Source organism: Desmodus rotundus, chromosome 2, assembly GCF_022682495.2.
Source record: "Desmodus rotundus isolate HL8 chromosome 2, HLdesRot8A.1, whole genome shotgun sequence".
Lineage (NCBI taxonomy): Eukaryota > Metazoa > Chordata > Mammalia > Chiroptera > Phyllostomidae > Desmodus > Desmodus rotundus.
Genome location: NC_071388.1, coordinates 39,533,329 through 39,549,557, shown reverse-complemented (window position 1 = coordinate 39,549,557; position 16,229 = coordinate 39,533,329). Strand labels below are relative to the sequence as shown.

General features: G+C 43.4%; 1 protein-coding gene across 1 annotated transcript in view; it reads right to left on the bottom strand.

Annotated features, from left to right (window-relative positions):
- USP13 (ubiquitin specific peptidase 13) overlaps window positions 1-16,229 on the bottom strand; it is a 103,003-nt gene that overhangs the window by 49,794 nt on the left and 36,980 nt on the right. The window contains exons 5-8 of the mRNA XM_053918113.1: window positions 11,987-12,129; window positions 10,514-10,698; window positions 2,887-2,981; window positions 1,617-1,804 (exon numbers count right to left, since the gene is read on the bottom strand). Coding sequence (XP_053774088.1) covers window positions 1,617-1,804; window positions 2,887-2,981; window positions 10,514-10,698; window positions 11,987-12,129 — 611 coding nt within the window. The remainder of the gene's footprint in view (window positions 1-1,616; window positions 1,805-2,886; window positions 2,982-10,513; window positions 10,699-11,986; window positions 12,130-16,229) is intronic.

The window sequence follows — 16,229 nt, the reverse complement described above, 5'->3', positions numbered from 1 at the left end:
GAACACAAGTTTCTGCACTCTAGTTTAACAAAAACAATAATTATACAACACCTACCTTAAGGACATTCCTTCAATGTTTTAAAAAATCCTTGGAACATGAGACATATAAGATGAAGCTACATTGTTGCCCAATGAAATGGTAATACAAATATGAGATGTGGGTAATATCTCAGTATCTCACATATTTGAGATATTGAGTCATTACTCAATTCAATGCACAATGCAGACCTTCGAAAAGGTTTTCCTGTCTCCTTCAGAGTTTCAGATTTGCCCTTCCGTCTGTCCAACACCCTGCCCCCACTCCCCCTAAACATCCATCAAAGTCTATGTCCCCTGGCGTGTCCTTTCTTCAAAGAGATCCTCCTGACCACCTCCTTGCCTTCTCCTTCATGGAAGCTACAATATTATAACCATGCAGCTGTTCTTATGGCTATTTATTCAATGTCTGTCTCCCCAAGTGGGGTCAGGAACCAGGCCCCTTGGTTTATCACTGAACTCCCCACAGCCAGCACACTGCTGAGCAGAACAGAACTCACTCCTTATCAGCTGGATGAAAAAAAATGAAAACCAGACATGCAAAACTGGCCATCAATTTCTAAAACCAGAAAACGGTAAGAGGTAAATCTTCAAACACCAAGAGGAAAGAAAAGGTTATCTGCCATCCTTTTTTATTAACCACTGTTGAAGTCATTAGCACTTCCACTCCATTGGGTAAAAAATTGTCCTGTGCTATTGCTAGTGTGCTGTCTGCCCATCTGTCTCAGCACACCTGTGTTCTCTCCCATTCTGGAACCCAGGGGCACACCTGCCCACTCTGGAAAACACTGGAGACTGCGTTCCAAACTCAGACAGTGCTGCCCAGGAGAGCCCTGCCGCAGGTCCCCAGCACAGCTAAGGAAGAACGTGGCCACGGATGGCTGCTCTGCCCCTGGGTGTGGGAGGGGGAAGGCAGCCTGCACGTGCACAGGGAGGAAGTGCCCTGAGTCACGCCCCCCAAATTATCTTCAGTGAAGGACCGGGTTTTTAATTATCTCAACTCATGTAGATGGCACATTTAAAAAATATGATAAAAACAAACTGTTAGAAAAATAAAATGCTATTTATAAAACATGGCCATGTCTAATTGCTATAAAAATTGCTAAATGCTCACTCTCAATTTCACTCTTGTCTCATTGCAGAGCCATATCCGGCAGTGTGAAGACAAGGACCAGTCTGTGAATCACATTTTGAGTGGCCAAAAAACCCCCCAAAAAACCTAAATCCTCCAAACAAATCACTGAATCTCTCCTAGCGCATCTACAGGAAGGGACTAGGCAGGCTTGCTGTGAAGATTAATGATTAACATTTTCTTGGCATAGAGGGTGATAGTCTAGTAATGAAAGCCAGTATTAATTAGTATGACAAATCCCTTTGGGAGGTTTTTCAGTTCACAAAGTTCTCCTTATCTCACCTGACCCCCTTAACAGTTGACAAGGGTTCTCACCCAGCACCAGGGCAAGAAGCACCTCCTACAGGTGAGGTGGTGAAATGCCCCACAGCCCATGAAGGTGGGCTTCCCCAGCACACACTAGGGGACCAGGGTGGCACTGCGCGCTGGGTCGGCAGGGGACACTCACGCTCTCTGGAATTCCGGGATGCTGAAGATGGCCTGCATGACGGAGCTGAGGTAGCAGCTGTTGCCCAGGTTCTTGAGGCCTGTGTACCCGGGGCCGTACATGGGCTTCAGCTTCGTCCCCGTCTCCTGGATCACTTCCCACTCACTGACCCGCGGCTTGATGTCATTGTCCCGGAGCCCGTTCTCTGTCTGGGGCAAAGTCGTTAAAGAAAAACAACTTTAGCTGCGACCATCATTCACAGAGCTTTAGGTGAGATCATGGTTGAACTGTTAGAATTATTTCTAACAGCAATGGATGTTTCTACCCTTTTTCCCCAACAAAGAAGAGGAATGAACAACCTATTAAAAGAGACTGAGATGGTAATGGCTGCACAATGTAAATGTACTTAATGCCACAGACCTGTACAATTAAAAATGGTTAAAATGGTAACTTTTGTTATGTCTTTCTGCAATTTAAAAAACCCACATTTAAAAGATTTAAAAGAGAGACTGAAAAGAAAGGAGATAGGAGGAGGAAAAAAGAAAAATAAGAATGGAAAGAAAGAAGCAAGCAGAATAATTTCAAGAGAGGATAAAACACAACACAGCAAAAGAAAAGGCAAGGCCGTTGGAGAAGAAGTGAAACAAAACTGTGGGGCGTGGGACGGCCTCGAAACAGTGGGGAGGCTGACAGAGGAGCAGAGAAAAAGAACAAACCAGTGACATGAGTGAGAAAGAGGACACAGGAGAACGTGAGGAGAGCGAGGTGGCCTGGGCTGGGCTAACCCAAAACACGCACACTGAAGTAGCTCCTTGCGGGGACAAATGCCACACAGCCATGAGAGCATCTCGAAAACAAAACGGTAAATGAAGCAAAGCTCTTGCATCAAAATAATATGTTGGCTTATTCTTATCACCCCCTAGGAGCTCTGCTTCCCTTCCTGAAATTAATTAAAGTGATGTTGGTCACAGATCATTTTAAAGGTCATCTCCTGTACCTTCTCCCTTTAGTGAACAAAGGGTGATTCATGCACCTCTCCATCAATGGAGATTTTGCGAGTAAACTCCAACGAAACAAACCTTGACGAGGTGCCATTTTTATTATACCATAAAAAGGCCCACGCTGGTTACCAAAACAAAATGCCAATTACTTACATTCAAGAAGTACGTGCAACCATTAAAAACTAAAGCCTAAAAAATGAAGATTCATACTGGAGAAGTAATATATTAAAAAAACAGACAGTTCCCTCCCCACGAGACGGAAACAGAGACGAAAGAGTGGACATTCTCACCCCGTGCATATGAAGCATATCAATTCCAAAATGCGCTAAGTGCTTGGCCAAATGCGGGTCCAAAACAGGTTCCTCTTCTTGAAAGGAATAAACATCTAGAGGATGGAGAGAAAATAAGCTGTAATCAAGTTTTCAATGTTCAGCATTTACTCACTGAGCTCCTACTACGCACCCAATTTGGGATACATCAATGAATAAAACAAAAACTTCTTGTGAGTTACATTCAACTGGGGAAAGAAAGATGATGAACAACAAACATAATAAATAGGGGTTTTTTGTAAATGTATCCATATATCAATTCTTGTGACATTTCAGGAAGTTAATTTAAAAAAAAAAGATTTTATGAAACTAGAAAAGAACAATGTCTAAAGTTAAAATAATTTAAAATCAGACAAACAAAAATGCCTAACATTTGAAATTTCTAACCAAAAGCACAGAGGCACAACTATACGTTCAGGAGGAGAGAGGCTGAGGGAGGGGTGATCCCACGTGCCCACGGCAGGGAGGACCTATGGGGCGCACACAGGACCTCGGCGGCAGCTGAACAACTGGACCAGGGTGTTAGGTTCAGGACAGGACACACTTCCGCTCATGCAATCCTCTAGTCTCAGACCTAACAGCTTGCCCCTTCCACCTCCCGCCTGCCCCTTCTCTTCTCTCCCACCTTGGTGTCCGCACCTAACAAAGCCGGGGAGGGATGTGTGAGGACTGTGTGGTGCTTCCCAAACGTGTCCACCTTGGAGCACACACTGAAGATGACGATGCATTTGACACAGCAGGGTGACGCCAGGGGCTCCAGCTGCCCCAGGACCTGCCCTCCTGCCCCCCTGGCCTGAGGGATGGTGCACTAATGTTGGGCAGCTCTGTGCTGAGGCGGGGCTTCTCTCCTCGGGGTTTCTCTCCTCGGGGTCCTAATATTCGACCCAGCAAGAGAATGTTTCAGACGGAGCCTGGCTTCTCAAACTGTACAGACTCCAGGCTCCACCTGGACCTACTGAATGAGAATCTGCATTTTAATAAAAAGATCCCCAAACGCTAACGGAATGACTGCCTTATCTGTCCTCACCCAGAAGTGCGATGTGGGAGAGGGAACAGTGCCAGGCCAATTTTGCAGATGAGGAAAAGAGACTCAGAAGGGTTATATCATCTGCCTCAAACCCCACAGGTGGCCCAGAACCCAGGTATCCTGACTCCTGGCCCAGACCTTTCCCCCTCACCCCAGACTACTTCCTTAAATCTCTCAGGAGACCAACAGACTTGGGGAAGCACCGCCCTAGGCCCTTAACAGGCATGGAGAGTCAAAGACCACCATTTCTTCAATACTAAATTTGAAAAACAAAATTTATTACAAAGGAAACAGACATAAAAGGACAGTAAAGACAGACTACCCAAACAGTTTCCTGCTCTTTGGGACATCACCAGGAGGGGAAAAAGTTATATACAGAAACTATGGTGACCCTTTGACCCAAACCTAGATACACGGAGACTCACTGTTACCAAGGAAGACAGTCTTCCTATTATTAATAGATTAAACGTTGTATAGCTTTTTCTTCTATCCCTCTTTCCCTAGAGGCCCATTTTAATTTGTGGGTAGTAGCCTTCATTTATATTCTTTTTTAAAATATAATTCAGTGTTTCAAAAGCAAAAACAAAAGGCAAAATCCCCAACCCAATTAAGAAAAAATTTCCAAGAAGTTTAAATACTAAAAACACCAACAAAATATTTGACTTGATAACTTGAAACAAATACACTGACAACACTTTTCATCTATGACAAGTGACAGAAAAATACCACTCAAATACTAGCTGGAAGTTACAAATGACACTCCCTGGGCATTTTAACATTGGTTATTATGAACAAGTGAGATTGTCTTGAAGTCTTAAGACTTTAAGCCTCAATTATCAGAGCTCTATTTGAAAATAATAAAATTGCTAGAACTGCACTATTAGTATGGGCCTAGAATTTTGAAATAAGTGAAAATCACACAGCAATCTGTGGATCTTAACCCGCTGGGCTCACGCCACATGGAGAAATTAATGTTTCCTATCTCCAGTCATTCATTGCTCCAAAGATACAACATGACTCGGTCAGACACTATAGTTATTTCTTGCTCCAATGACAAAAGCAGTTTAGTGAGTAACAAACAAGTAATCTAAAAATGAATGATGATCTTTTCATGAAGAATTTATAAATGACCTGTAGTCACAGAAAAAAAAAATCTGAAGTGAACTTCATTGGGAAATTTGCTTTATCTCTAACTTCAGCTTAGCAAAGTCAAGTCTTAGCTCGGAAACTGTTTTAACAAATAAGTATTGCCTGACAAGTATGACTCTCGCCCACCCCTAACTTGACTTAAAAGCCTGGAGGCGAGAGGCACAGTTAGGAAGTTAGAGAGGGATCCTCCCAGGAATAGCCCAAGCAACGCTTCACAAGTAACTACCTTCACCTTACAAGGAAGCCAACCACCGTTTTGTTTCCAGTTAAATGACAAACTAAACCAGGAAGAGCATAAAGAGATCCACCGAAGGAAAAAGATTTTTAAAAGCTTTAGAGCCTGAACAACCCACTGGTGTGACAGTGAGTAAACGGGACATGCAGTAAGGTCCAAAATTAACTGAGGAAAGAGAACAGAAATGGAAACTGAGACCAAGACTGAGAATCTGTAAGGAATTATATCAAAATGGTAATAATGTGTTCTCTCTAAATGAGATTTTTTTGGTGGTTGCTGGTTTTGCCTTTTTTATATTTTTTAAATGTATTATAATACCTTGATTGAACAGAATTTCTTATAAGCGGTTGCCAGAGATTAAAATTATTCTGTTGGGTGGCATGGCACTCAGTGTACCACTGGTCATCCCCGCTCATCCAGCTCGGTTGACGTACTTACTCACTCACTCATCCATTGTCCTCGATGCGTATTTACTGAACACCAGATAGATGCTGTTAGGTTAGTCAAGCAGGGCCCCTGCCCTCATGAGTTTAAACTCTTTCAAATAATCTTAGAAGAAATGCTGGTTGGGTGGCCAGGGCCTCAACAGACATCATCTCAGGTGTGGGTTAGTCCTGTGACTTTGCGATCTCTTCCTAAGCCCCAGAAAGGGGCGGAAGTGCAAATCCTGCCGTCAGATACCCGCACTGGAAAGCAGAAGGGGGAGAGGTAAAGATGTACCTCGATATGCTCCTGGGTTTAGAAAGAGAAAACCTGGGAAGCCGGCTTCACTGCCCTTTTCTCACAGATCAAGTGGAGAGAAAAACAGAACTCTTGGTCAAACACCAAATTCTGAGAGGAAGGGATGAGCAAAAGTTCTCTTCAGAGTAAGTGCTGACCCATCCACCCACACTGCATCTCTCCACCCTGAGCTTCTGCTGGTGTTGTCTACAGACCCTCTGCCACAGACAAGAAGAGAAACCGGAGAATGCTCCAGTACTGCGGGAGAAATGAATACAAAATGAATGAGGTCAGAGGTAGGTACCACCACCTCAGACAGTATCACTTCCATGCCAGACAAAACCTAGACTATAGTCAGGAAAGGAAAACAGACAAAAGACATCAACGAAATAGAAAAAAAAAAAAGACAGAGAAAGGTGAATCAGAGGAGCGAATTTTATTGATGTGTCTTCCTTCACCTATTTACCCCACAAATACAGACTGAGCACCTACTAGGTGCGAGAGGCGATGTTAGATGCTAGAGATACATGGTGTAGAGCAACACAGTGCTCAGGTGCTGCTGTCCGGGATGCCACCATTAAACACAGTCACAGGACCCTGTGGAAAATGCTACGATGGAGAAGCACAAGGTGCTACAGAGGCACACTGGAGGGGCCCAAGCCAGGTCCAAACTAAAATGAAGTCATCAAACCCGCGGGCTGTGAGTAACTCAAGGGAGCACGTGCCCAGGCCAAGAGTGAAGATGACCGAAGAAGAAAGACCCCCTTGAGAATCTATGGAGCTGGTGCAGAGGCCAGCGGGCTCAGCGACTTCACAGCTGCCCTGGGCATCTCATGAACACTCTTCTCCAGTCACCCAAGACACGGAGGCATGCTCTCAGGTAAACCAGCGTCCGTGCTGGAAGAAGAAGACACCCTCTCTGTCCCCCATGCCTTCTCACTCCCTTCCCACCAAGAACCACGTCCTTCCTTTGCCACACCAACGCCTGCTCCCACAGAGGAAAGCTTCCTGTTTACGTGCATGGCGATCTGTTTCCGGGCTTGTTTGTTGTTGTACCATGGGGACCCAGAGTGGAATTTGATATGGGGCCCATTTTTATTATCCACGCCACCACAATGGCTCTCCTGGGGGATCAGGGCTTCTTGGAAGGATGAATTGTAAGTTGAGACCTCAAGATGAGTAGGAGTTTCTCACTGAACAGGTACATCCTTATAGGGGAGAAGGAGACCAGGATAATCGGATCACTACCATTAAATATTTGAGTCCACAACCTGCTTGGATTCCATGTTTACTAAACAATATTCTAAATATAATTCAGCTTCCCACAGGGAAGGAATGTCCTGGTCAAGACAGCAGTTGTGGTTCTCGTTATAAACTAAAAAATAAACAGCCTGAATTTGAGACTTTGTCTCCTGTGAGTTGAATCGGCCTCCGTTAGCCTAGCAAGTATGGATGATGCGACCCTCAGCCGTGGTACCTTCCCCAGGAGGTGGTCACCCCGCCCCCAAAGGGCACCCTGTCCTTCTGGGCCTCAGCACACACAGGGTTCATCATAGGATATTTCAGGAAACTTTATGCATGTTTTCATGAACTTACTTGGCTTTTAAATGAACAATAAGCTATAGTTAGCAATCCATTAAATACAGATTTAAAAGAAACTAAAATAGAATTGATGCATTACATAAACTTTTATGAAACACTAATTAAATTGAAAATAATCATTTGTGTTAAAACCAACTCTGCACAAGATAAGCAGGAATCAAATCCTGATCTTTTTTCAGAAAGTGAGCATCATTTCAGTCGAATGAATGGCAGAGCCCTCACCACGGGTATGCGACCCACACTGCCACTGCCAGTGTCTCATCCACCTATGACTGAAACAGGAGTATTGACTCAAACACTGTCCATTACATAATAAAGCAATCCTTAAAAGTGCTCCTTCCTCTAAAAAAAACCTTAAATGTGCCAGATACTGGGTTAATATTCTTAATAGCTAAAGTTTTTTTAAACCAATAAGAAAACACCTACACATAAACCGACTAGAAAATCAGCCTCAGAAATTCACAAAAATAACTATGAATGGCCAAGAACACTATAAAAAATGTTCAGCCTCACTAGTAAAGCAAATTAAAATAAGATACCCGATTAGCAAAGGTTTTTAAATTTTTTGAGTACCCAAAGTTGTCCAAGATTTGGTGAAATGGGTATTCTCATACACTGCTGGTGGGAATGTAAGTTACCAAAACCGTTTAAAAAAGAAACTCGGCTACTGAAATTTTTAAAGGATCAGCCCTTTGTTCCTAGGAATTTATCCTAAAAAAAAAAAACCAAAGAACAAATTAGAAAAACACCCAAAGATTTGTATATGTACAAGGATGTCCATCAGAATAGCAAAAACATTCCGACAACTCACAGGGGAATGGTGAAATGATTTACGGAACTACCATGGGGCACTGACGAACATTTAATGGCACGAAAGACAATTTAAAGTTAAATAGAGAGAAATAAGGTATTTTTATATAATGTAACTCAAGTTTGGTAAAAATATGGGGGGGGGGGCTTGTATAAGAACTAATCAAGGCCTTAAAGAAGAAAAAAGAATGAAAGAAGATGTGCTAATTATTACAAGTAATTCATCTGGCAAGCGGTATTGCTAGTGATTTTTATTTACCTCTCTACACTTTTCTCTGTTTTCTAAATATGTTACACTGAACATCTGCTTCTTGTATAATTAAGAAGCAAATATAAACTTCTCTTCCTCAAGCTGAAAAAAAAATCTTCATATGTACTCTAAATTGCAGTTTAAAAATAAGTTTCACACTAGAAAAAAGTCTTCTGGAAAATTAAACCTTTGCCTTTATTATTAAATAAACATTTGATATTACATTTAAATAAAACCTAACTATTTATATACTAATATTTTGGTTCATTTAACAAAAGTATGCATGCCTCCTAAGTATAAGATTCTGTATCAAACCCAAAGATAAGAGATAGCCCAGTCTTCCAACAACTAAAATTTTAAAACTAAGCCACGTATACAAACATTTATAGTTTTGGACAGGTTGTTGTAAGAGCTGGACTTCTAATAACTGGTCTTACCAAAGTACGTGTAAGACAGCACACGGAGGAGAAACACTCGAGTTAGTCTCCCCTATCGTTTTATCCAACAGAATCCCACATTTCCAACCCTTCGCTCTGCGGTGCCATAAAAGCACAATGCCTTAGCGAGGAGTCATTCAGCATAGCAATGACCTGCACACACTTTGCTGGAGCCCGGATCCAACTGCATATCCTGAATTTCCTCTTCAGACCCTAGAAGTCTTGGGATTCAGCCTGGCTTGTGTGGTTTTATTTGCTTGGGGGTGGGGGGACGTTTGGCACCAGCACCTGGGCCTCTTGCAGCTACTTTTCCCTAATGAGTTAAAAAAAAAAGCCCCCTAACTTTAAAAACGGGAAAATTATCCAAAATGTGAATCAAAAGAATCTCAAAAGGGCCTAACTGCCAGCCCTGAGTTAGAAAACTAGTGGGAAACAAAACCAGCTGGATGGAAAAGGCAGCCGACAAGCACGCCATGTTTAGTGAAAACATCCTGGCCAGTCAACTCTGAGGCAGGCTTGTCGGTCACAGAAAGAAAACAGAGAAAAGACAAGGATCTTTATATTTCTCCTAAAAACTCATCTTCCCTTAAAATAAAGAAGAAAGAGGTTCTAAAACCTGGAGAGATGGAGAAAATGGCCCTCGGTGCTGAGCCACACCCGTGCTTACTCGATGTTTTCAGTGTGCTTACAGGGTGGGTTCCGATGGCCACCACTCAATACTTAAGTCTCTCCTTACTGATGGTGATATTATTTATTTTTCCCTCACAAAATGGTAAAAGGAATTAAGTGTATAAACATCGCCAAAGCCATCCTCTTAAAACATACGATGTGAGACCATATAGAAAAGAAAACAATGCTGAAGCTGACAGTCCAAACAGGAACCAATTCCGACCCTTCGTGGCTCGTGACCACCAGCATTTTCCTTCAAACCCACCTTCCTCAGAATGAACCCATCTGTTCCTGAAACAACACTAAACCCCATAATGAAGTCTAGGGCTTCCCCCACTATCCTAGTGGTGGGTCTGACTGTGCACATGCGCTTCCACGTCCTGGTTCCTGCTTCTGCCTCTTAGCCAAGAGATGCACAGAAAGATGATAACAAAGGAGCTAACTTTTATTAAGACCTTTCTGTGTGCACTGGGCTCAAAGCCCATGATTATCCTCAAGATGAGGAACCTGACACTTAGAAGGATTTAAAAACTCACCTGAGACCTTACAGCTAATAAGAGGCAGAATCAGGATTCAAACCTGAGATGTCAGAGTCTAGAGCATACACCCTCCAACTCTCAGGTTAAGACATTGCTTAAATCTAGGAGGGAGCCTCTGCCAGGTCCCTGGGTCTGTACAGGCACACTCACCTGCCCCGTCAGGCGTGATGGTTCCCAGCTTCACCGCGAGAGGGTAGCCCATGTCTCTGTAATGCTCCAGTGCGTGTCCGTTGCCCCCAGAGCTGTCAAAGAACCACTTCCCGCACAGCACAGAGCCATCGGTCAGATTCAACCAGAGGTTCTCCCGCAGGTCACACCTGGCACACTTCCAACCACTGGAAAGTCATTGGAGAGCGGTTAGTACAGCTGGACTGCACAGCAGAAGCAGAAAATTAACATGGAAGAAACAGAATGCCTCAAGCTGGGGCCACAGTAAACGATCAAAGGGATAACCTGAGACCCCTCCCAGAGCAGCAGGACCACTCAGTACCCTGCCGGTCACCCCGGTAGGGATCAGCTCCTCCCATCCCCTCTTGCAATGGCCTTTTTGCTTCAGAAAACTAACACAGAACCTGAGGGCAGAAAGGGAGGCCATTTCCTTAAAATTCCTTTGTCAGGCACAGTAGAGCTTGAGTAAGTTTAAAACACTAAGGATACCATGTGTGTACACATCTAAAGTTCAAAAGTATTAACCATACCTAGACACACTAATTTAAACAAAACCCTACTAGATAGCAAAAATTAAGTAAAAAGGAAATCAACTTAAGGAAAGGTTAAACGTCGGGTATGTGCCAGGTACCCTACCATTTCATTCTAATAGACATTCCTCAGCATCAGTATCACCATCCCCATTATGAAGAGGTGCCTTCACGAAGACTACACAGAACAGTTAGGGTTCAACAAGACTGGACACAATTCTAATCCACCTGCTCTTTCCTTCTGCAACCTGCCTCTGGAAACACACTAGCACCTAACAGGGGTGCTACTGTGGCCCAGAGAGCACTCCAGCCGAAACCGTGACAACCAAAGACGGTTGTTAAGTTGGGTTCCCTGAGAAGCAGACTCTGAGACAAAAACGTGAATGCGAATGGCTTATTTGGGAGGTGATCCCAGGAAGCACCACAGGGAAGTGAGACTGCAAAGTGCAGGAAGCCACCCTGGGCAGCTGGGGTACCACCCTGGGCAGCTGGGGGGCAGCTGGGGCACAGCCCAGCTGGGGAACTCCAGGAGACTGTTGCCCCACCTGAGTGGTAGGGATTTGGGCTATCTCCCCAGCCACTCCACAGTCTCAGGTTGGCAAGGGCTGTTCCAGAAGGACAGGAGGGAGCATGAACTCCTTAGCATTTCTAACCGTCCCAGGCACAGCCCTGCCTGGCTTCCACAGGCAGAGAAAGCCCTCCAGCAGAGCTGCGGGTGGGGACAGGCTCGGGGGTATGGGCCGGCCATGTTCAGCATCCACTACAAAGGTAGAGATGATTTTAGAGAGAATTTGAGTTTATTTTTAATAAAAGGCATCTGATAAGAAAATGATATGAACTGCTAATTCAGAGAAGATGTAGAAAAGTAGGTCTTCTTTTGGCGGGTTTTAGGGGGTAACGTTCCATTTCCCTATCTGACACTCACCTTGGAGGAATCCTGACTCCATTGTCCAACTGCGTGAGGTTACTGGCGTACTTGGATACTGGCAATTCGTTTTCCCACGTGTCTGGGTCCTGCTTTCTGTATGGAGATTTTGAGCTAAGAACTGCATCACAAGCAATTGTTACCTGGAAGACAAAGCCGAATGTAATATATTTAAATGGTTTGAGAAAATAGCAACTTCTATAAAATGAAATTAAAAGTTTATTAATAAATGCATCTTATCTAAGAAAATTCAAATGGTTACAGTTGCCACAAAAGCAAGATCCTAGTTTCCTGACCCCAGCAGCTTCTGCCTGGACCCAGCTGGGTGGTCCCTGGCCTGTAGGCAGTGTGCAGTATCGACAGTGGCACGAGACCGCGAGGAACCCAATCCAGTCAGTAAGCCCAGCGTGGGATTCAGTTGTAACGATTCCTACCTCTTAGCAAGCAGAGTGAAAAGTATAAGGTGAACGATTTCCAAGGGTGAAATTAGCTATGAGAATGCCTAGGATTCACCCCAGTGGTGTGTTTTTCCTCCTAACAAATATACACCCAGATACCCAATACCCTCAGCTCATCACACAAGGGCATGTGGTCAAGGGTACTTGAGTGGAATGCAGCAGCATGGTTCCATTACTTAAGCAGGTGCAAATGTGGACAGGGACACGCCTGGGTGTCTCTGCGCCAGATCAGTCCACACTGTGAGCAAATCTGTGATGTCCAGCTTGGCATCAATTGACCGTGGGGAGGGAGAGGGCAGACTCTCTGCTTTCTCCCAAACCCAACTGATCCTGGGCAGGTGCCTATCACCACATTTGCTGTTTGCTAAATGATATGTTATTTCTGGCTGTCTTTGAAAACATATTCTGGTAGGAATGTAAAATGGTGCAGCCACTTTGGAAAACAGTTTTGCAGGTCCTCAAACAATTTAACAGAGTTACCGTAGGACCCAGGAATTCCATTCCCAGGTATATACCCAAGATCAATGAAAACACGTGTTTACACAAAAACTTATACACAAATGTTCATAGAAGCATTATTGATAATGGCCAAAAAGTAGAAACAACCCAAATGTCCACTAATGATAAGTAAGTAAAATGTCATTATGTATGTGCATACAGTAGAGTGTTACTTAGCAGTAAAAAGAAGTGGAGGACTGATACATGCCACAGTGTGGGTAAATCTTGAAAACATATGCTAAGTGAAAAAACGCCAGCCACAAAGAACCATGTATTATATGATGCCATTTACGTGAAATGTCCGGCCTGAGCAAATCCACAAACACAGAAAGTAAATTCGTGATTGCCAGAGGCTGGGGTGGGAGGTGAGGAGGGCTGGCAGGTTGAGAGGGGGTGGCTGTAGGGCAACACAAATATTCTAGAATGAGACAGTGGTGACGGGTGCCCAACTCTGAATATAATAAAAGCCACTGACCTGTTAAAAATAAAATTTTTAAACAAAAATTTACATTCTACATCACTAACATCCTGCACAATTATTAGCTGAATGTCAGGCAGAGTCTTTCCCCTGGGGAGCACTGACTGATCCTAGAAATCATTAAGAGACACTGGAGGAAGTTCCCTCCACTACCATCCCACCCCCACCTGGCCCATAGGCAATTCCTATCAGCCCTATATCCAAAACCTATCTGGAATCTGCCTCTTCTCGTTTTCGACATGCCAGTCCCAGTTCCAACCCCCTCACAGCTCACCCCGATGGTCACAAAGCAGCCCCCCGACAGTCCCCTTCCTCCGGCAGCCAGAGTGATCTGCTGTGAATATTAGATCCTCTCCTTCCCCAGCTTTAAACTCCCCAAGGTTATACTGAACTCTACCAACTGACAACACGGGCGAGGCACAGTCAGGAATACGAGAAACACTCCTGTCCTCAAAGAGCTTTTACTCCATTACAGAGCAGACACCCAAAAATATAATTTAAACCCTCCTTTAAAAGGTTCTCCCAGTCATCTCTCACCACAAGTGCTGCTATATAGTTACCCTTTCCTTTCAATAACCAACATTCATCTCTTCCCCCACTTCCAGGCTGGCCCTAGAGAACGGGGCTGAGTTCACCACCAGCCCCTTCCGGATTTTAGATTTTTTTTCAGCTGCCCTCCCACTCTGGCTGCACATCCTAATCTTTTTAGTCTGGTCTGTTACTTTAACCCCCTTCTTGGTTTACTGTCTACCTCAAGTCCTTCCCAGTCCTCCTCTGCATTTTCTCAGCCCCACCAGATATTTGTTAAGTGTTCTGGTTTGCAACGCACAATGTTTTTGATGAACATTTGGATATAATTTCTTTTCTTTGAATATCCTTCCTTGTGACACTCAACAAAATTTCCTTCAGTTCTGGGCCACTAAAAAACACGGAGCTAGTGTTTTCAGAATATCACCTAAAATCACTTATAGACCCCTTGTGTGAATCCAAGCAGAAGGTCAAGACACATCATCCTGTAATTATACTGTGAATTATCTTTCCCTGGACTTGGTATCTGAGTGAAGTGAGAGACCTTGTTACTAGTAATGAATGTCCTGGCTCCATCCCAAGTCTCCGGAGGCCTCAAGTTCAGTGGGGTCATGGAACTGGCTCAAACAGGCTCACAGACTCAATTGTTAAATATTAAGAAATTCTGTATGATGGTTATTAAACATGGCTATTATTCAAAATTAAATTATATAAACTTATCATTAAATACATTTTTTAAAGGTAACAAATATTCAAAACACTTTGTAATGGTCTTATTATATTACGACTACTATCTATGGCATCTTGAGGTTTTTCACATCTATGTTATGTGAATGGCAGAAATTATTTACAACGGCATGCTGCTGTGTACCTCTTCCCAACACAGCACTCAGTGATACCATGTCATTAGCCTGAAATCAGCCTCGGTAGCAATACTCGCACCACAAAAATCAGCAAGCACTACAAAGCAGGACTTTTCCCCCAGGGCTGGTTGCTAACCATTTGCAAGCACACCCCTGCTTGAGTGCCTGATGTGTAAAACAAGGTACTGGAACCCGGGTTACTAAATCCTTACTGAGCCCCAAACGCTATGCCTCTGTGAGCCCTGCATTACTAAGAGGTAGTTTAACTTCGTGGTAGAATCCACAGAGTAACTTTCTGAAACGGAATTTTTCTAGTTCTGAGAAGCTCAAGAGATGAAGGAAGAGGGTGACCCGGCTGGATGATTTTGAGCTCAAGAATTTTTGTTATTTAAAAGCCTGAAAAGAACATTTTTAAACACCAAAAGGTAGCAAAAGCATGAAAAGAAAATGTAGTATAAATTCTACCAGATAAATCGAGGCTTTTCCTTCAATCTCCCCCTCCAAATAATTCTCTCTTCTTTTTTAGTTCTTAAAATATTTTTTCATCCTAAAAAACTGTATTAAAAATTCAGATATATATATATATATCTGAATTCAGATTTTTATGTCACTGTACTTTTAAATAAAAGTATTCATACTTCAAATTATGCTCTGAATACAGGAATAATTTAAAGTCTTTAAATACTTGTGTATTAGCTTCTTCACATAAAGACTTTTCCTTCATAAGTGAACAGGAGAAAAATCATTTCTCATGACATTTATGCACAACATGCTTCTTCACTTCTTTCCTGACAATGGACATAGAGTTACATCAGAGAACGGCAATAATGGCTGTCAGTAAGTATGACAAAGATGTAAGCGTTAGTGTATAATGTCAGGTAGTGGGGCGAGGCAAGACCATTTTGTCCACTCATATGTTTCATCCTTGGTAACCACCACATGAGTCAACACAGGGAATCGGAAAAAAGCACAGGTAATTTAATTCTGTGTGCCTTGCTATAGGTGTGTACTCAGTACTAAAAAGGACGTTGCATCTGATAATTAGAGGAAACAGTTACAATACCTACGTACAGAAAATTTTCATTTCTGTGGTCACATATTTAGGTATAAAGTAAGTCAGTGGCAAAAGAGGTTGAACGGTGGAAACCTGGCCCCTAATGACATGGGAACCTCAAGCACAAAAGTCCCCTCTTGGCAGGGGCAAGTGAGCAGGTGGCTGTGGATAGGGTCACACAAAGTCCTGAAGACTCTGGGACCTAAAGTCCTGGCTCTGGTTCTGGCGGAGTTTGAGAAGGGGAAAAATAAACTGGCACGTCTACACTCAAATGGACACTGACCCCTGGCCCGCAGCCACCTGAGTACTCAGGGTGTACACAAAGTGGAAAAGAGGAAAAGAAAGAGAACAAAAGCAAGAAGGA